Below are 4,410 nucleotides of genomic sequence, written 5' to 3'. Positions count from 1 at the left end.
GGTAATCTCAGAACTCGTAAAATGAAACAGAGGAGCTAATGGTATTTTAATATCTTAATTTGGATTTTGGACTTGCCAATGGATGTGATCTAGAAACTCAACGCAGGAGAGGCCATTCATATCCCCGCCTAACGACTGCATATATGATAACATTCCGAGGAAGTACATAGATAAAAGCACAACCTCATTTGCTTCAAACTTATAGAATTCTTACACCCAGATGAGACTTCCACATTGATCACAAATAAAAGTACTCTTAACAACAGAAACTATTAGTTTCTGATGTAAAAACCTTAACATGCACATACATGCATGAATATATATACAAGCATCTAATGACTAAATACAAATTCCCATGTTAGTTTATATAGGCTTCCAAACTGTAAGCACCTCTTGGAACATCTCCAGCATTAGTTCCCTGTCTGCTTGCCTGAAAAAGTTATTAACCTCATCTCTAACATCATATATCTTGCCAAAGTCGAACAAGTATGTCAAACACCCTTTCTTCAACCTGTCCAACTGATAAAGCCAAGCCTCTTGCAGCCTCTCAAGCACATTCGCTGAGTTAATGTCTTCTAGGAGGCTTTCCTCGCAAGCATCTTTAAGGTCAGCAATGTCATATTTGTTGGCTGCCCCCAGTAGTGCCAGCCGGTGCTTCCAGAAATCTTCTTGTTTTATGGTTCCATACAAGTAAGTGAGAAGTGTTGTGCAGGATTCCAGTGACATGTCTTCTATGTAGATCAAAGATGATTCCTTTTCCTTTAGGTTATGACGAAACATGCTTTGAAACACAGGGGAACTTGCTGATAAAATTGCCTTGTGAGCTCTTAAAGTGCCATCGGCAGTGTTAATTGTCACATCAGAATGGATAGCCTCCTCAAGCATACGAGAGAGACACCGAAGTGTGCTTTCGGCTGCCACAGACTTCATAAGCCCATCACTTGGCCATATAGAACTGGCTTCTCCACCCTGAGTTTCAGCATGCAAAGATCAATACTTAATGAAGAAAAGGTACAGCAAGCTTTAAAGAAATTAAGAGACGTAGGCTTTCCAATAGTTTTGGAAATTAGGCTTGGTTGTTGTTGTAGACACTTGCATTTTGTTTTGATGCATGATTTCCTAAGTTTTTTTTTTTTTTTTTTTTTTTTTTTTTTTTTTTGGTTTAAATTCATGTAAAACATGTTTCTTGCCTAAAGTCACTCGGTCATAGACTCAAAGGAACCAGACTGGAAATGAGTATCCTTTACAGGTTCCCAAATTCAACTTTCTACTACTGAAAAATTTTATGACACATTATAATGCATATATATTAAAATGGAGCTCCACGAGAGAGATAGAGAGCAACCAGCATATAAAACACTTTCACACAAACCAACATCATAGCACCTCAAATTAGGAATTCAGAAAGTTACTCACATTCACAGGGCAGATCTTCAGGTCCAGAAACTCAACATCAATGATGAAGCGACCATGAAAGGTGGAATCAACTGGCCAAACAAAGTCTTCGCAATTCCGAAGCAGTCTCTCATGAACTACACCATGATGCAAGATAGCATTATTTATACACAAAAACATATCACCGTATTGGAGCTTAAAATGACATTCATGAATTTCAATAATCTCTATTGGAATGGGGGGAACATCTGTTAGAACTGAAGTTAATTCTTTGTGCCAAATAGGTCAAAAGTTTTTTATTTTTCCCACTGTAATATGGGCAAGGCATAAAGAATTGCAGTCTGACCTCATCTCCCTTTAAGAGTCTAAGTTCTATAATATGTATTCATAAATTGGATATATATTACAACCACAGTTGGATTTTTTATTCTTCTTTTTTTTTCTTTCTTTTTTCTTTTTTTTCAATTGAAATATATACACACACACTACATGCTGGAAACTCAAAACCATATGAAGAGACAAGAATTACATTATTTACAACATACACAGAAGAAGACTCATGAAAGAACATAACAGAAATTTTGCAGACCCATAATATGGACTAAATGAGTAAATTGATCATTCAGAAATATAACCCCATGTTTGGATGGAGGGAGATGAGGGGAGAGTAGAGGAGAATGGAAGACGACTAAATGTACTAAAGCTCGAACAGAAAACTGCATGACGCCTGCTTAATGCTTATTGTAACTCAAGTCATACACACTAGGTTCAGCAACACTAAGCTAAAAGTATCCCCAAGAAATAGATCACTTCCAATTGAACCCACAAGGCCACAATACCCTCACTATCTATTCAAACCTCTTGCGTAATAGATGAAGGGAGCAAGTGCAATCCTCATCAAGGAATTACTTAGGAGAAAGGAGAACATGATTTCTGATTACAAGGCGTTCAACCCACTTTTAAAGAACAAAATAGTCATGTTGACATATGTTTATATCTGAAATCATATCCATATCTAGTACACTCCTTTCAACAAGAAACCGGGTCCATTGGGCCACAAAAAAGCCACCTCCTCTAAGTTTGTTGTTACTTCTTTCTTGTTCTCTGGATGAATACATCAACTTAGTTTGGATATCAAGGCACATACAGAAGAAGCTTTTGCCACACAAAAAATCCTCATAGTTTCATGATTTTGTGTGCAAGAATGTACTGTTGCAGTATATTCTAGCCAGACTGAGAGCAGAGTTGAGTTTAAGTAGATGAAATAAGCTTAAAAATCTATGTCATAGAAATCAAAAAGACACTACTTTACCCACTTTTCATAAGCTATACTCCTTGTGCCTTTTGCTTCCCTTTTGGAAAAGTATCAAAAATAGTTTTCCCTGAATTGGCCAAGCTCAAATACAGATGTTATGGTAAGTATTTCTTAATAACAATCATGCATTGATCAAAATGATAAAAACTTATTTGCGATCAAATCCTAAATCCCATCCCCATACAAGTTTTTATCCAAGTTAAATCACATCCACAGTTATGCTCTGCGCTTTGCGCCTAGGCTCCAAAGACGCTTTGGGAGCTTAAGTGCGCTTGACACTTTTACCAACACTGAGTAGTAGTTATCCCTTATCCCCCATCATATTGTAATACAAACTACTAAATATTATTAAGAACAAAACATCTACAGCATCAGCTTGCATAAATGTTCACCTTGCTTTTCTTCTCATAGTAATTTGCTTATAGGTTTTTTCTTTTTTCTTTTTTTGGCACAAAAATAAACATCTCAGCCACATAAGACTTAAAAATCAAAAACACACAACACAGACAGACACAAAACAAGCATGATGCATATATAAACACATAATCAGAAAACAGAAACTGGGTGCATCATACTTGGGGATATGTAAGGCTTGCGATTAAGGCCAGTGTTAGAGACTCGGAGGACAAAGCGAGCAAGTGGAGGCTGTTCCTTGGAGAATCGTGAAGGCTCTGGAAATAGACGAATGTAGAGGTACCGATTCTTCTCTATCGACAAATGCCTGCAAACCCATATCAAAATCAGTGAATCAAACACCAACCCATTGTTCATTATTGCATAAAGAGACAGTACAAAGCGTGTGAGAGAGAGAGAGAGAGTGTGTGTGTTACCAGTTCCAGATTCCGACCTTGAAAGGGTCAGACTTTTTGTAAGAACAAGACCCGAAGTTCTCGATTTTCCATTGAGCTAGTCTTGAGATCGTCTCCACCTTTGAATCAACCATCTTTTTCCTCCTCTCTGAGCTCTCTGTGACTGCTTTTACAAGTCTCACACTCTACGTTTTATTTAGAAAGAAAGTGGGAGAGAAAGAGAGAGAAAAGTAATGACTTTTCTGTTTTTCCGTATAAAAAAATTTTCCTGACTTCATAGGCGGAGACTCAGTCCACAACTTTTTGTTTTTTATGCTATTATTCGTAATGAAAAAATACATTTTTTTAACGGCTTAACTTTTTTTTTTTTTTTTCCCTATTTTCAGTTCTTTTCTTTTATTATTATTGTTTTTGGAAAATCAAGGATATATTATTTGAGAGTAGGGTGTCAATTGGGGTTAGCATGTTGGGTTCGTGTCGTGTTGAGATAGGAATATTTGACTAAATGGCTCAATCCTGACCCGACCCATTTAATAATCGTGTCATGATCCTTCAACTCTAACCCGACCTGTTAATAAGGCGGGTTGACCTGACCCAACCCATTTGACACACTTAATAAATGAGTCATGTTCGGTTGACACGAATGTAACATAACCTATTTCAATCCGCATAATATTAAATATAACATTCATCTAGAAATAATTTTTTTTTTTACATCCCAAAAAGCAATACATACACTTCAAATCTTTAACCCACATTCAAAATATATAGTTCAACAAAAATATAACATTTATCTAGAAATAAATTCTTCACACTCCAAAAGAAATGTGTACACTTCAACCCAAATTCAAAATAACAAAGTTTAATAAAAATAAAATAACATAGTTCAAC

General features: G+C 36.2%; 1 protein-coding gene across 1 annotated transcript; it reads right to left on the bottom strand.

Annotated features, from left to right (window-relative positions):
- Positions 1 to 85: 85 nt before the first annotated feature.
- On the bottom strand, positions 86 to 3,780 carry LOC115962101 (BTB/POZ domain-containing protein At1g21780-like). The gene is made up of 4 exons (XM_031080971.1): positions 3,541 to 3,780; positions 3,286 to 3,431; positions 1,417 to 1,532; positions 86 to 969 (listed from the first exon to the last, which is right to left on the bottom strand). Exons 1-4 carry the CDS (start codon positions 3,651 to 3,653, stop codon positions 364 to 366), a joined length of 981 nt encoding a protein of 326 aa, XP_030936831.1. The 5' UTR covers positions 3,654 to 3,780; the 3' UTR covers positions 86 to 363.
- Between the last annotated feature and the right edge of the window lie 630 nt (positions 3,781 to 4,410).

The sequence above is a fragment of the Quercus lobata genome, chromosome 9 (genome assembly GCF_001633185.2).
Source record: "Quercus lobata isolate SW786 chromosome 9, ValleyOak3.0 Primary Assembly, whole genome shotgun sequence".
Lineage (NCBI taxonomy): Eukaryota > Viridiplantae > Streptophyta > Magnoliopsida > Fagales > Fagaceae > Quercus > Quercus lobata.
Note: the sequence above shows the minus strand (reverse complement) of the source record. Positions and strands in the feature narration are given on the sequence as shown.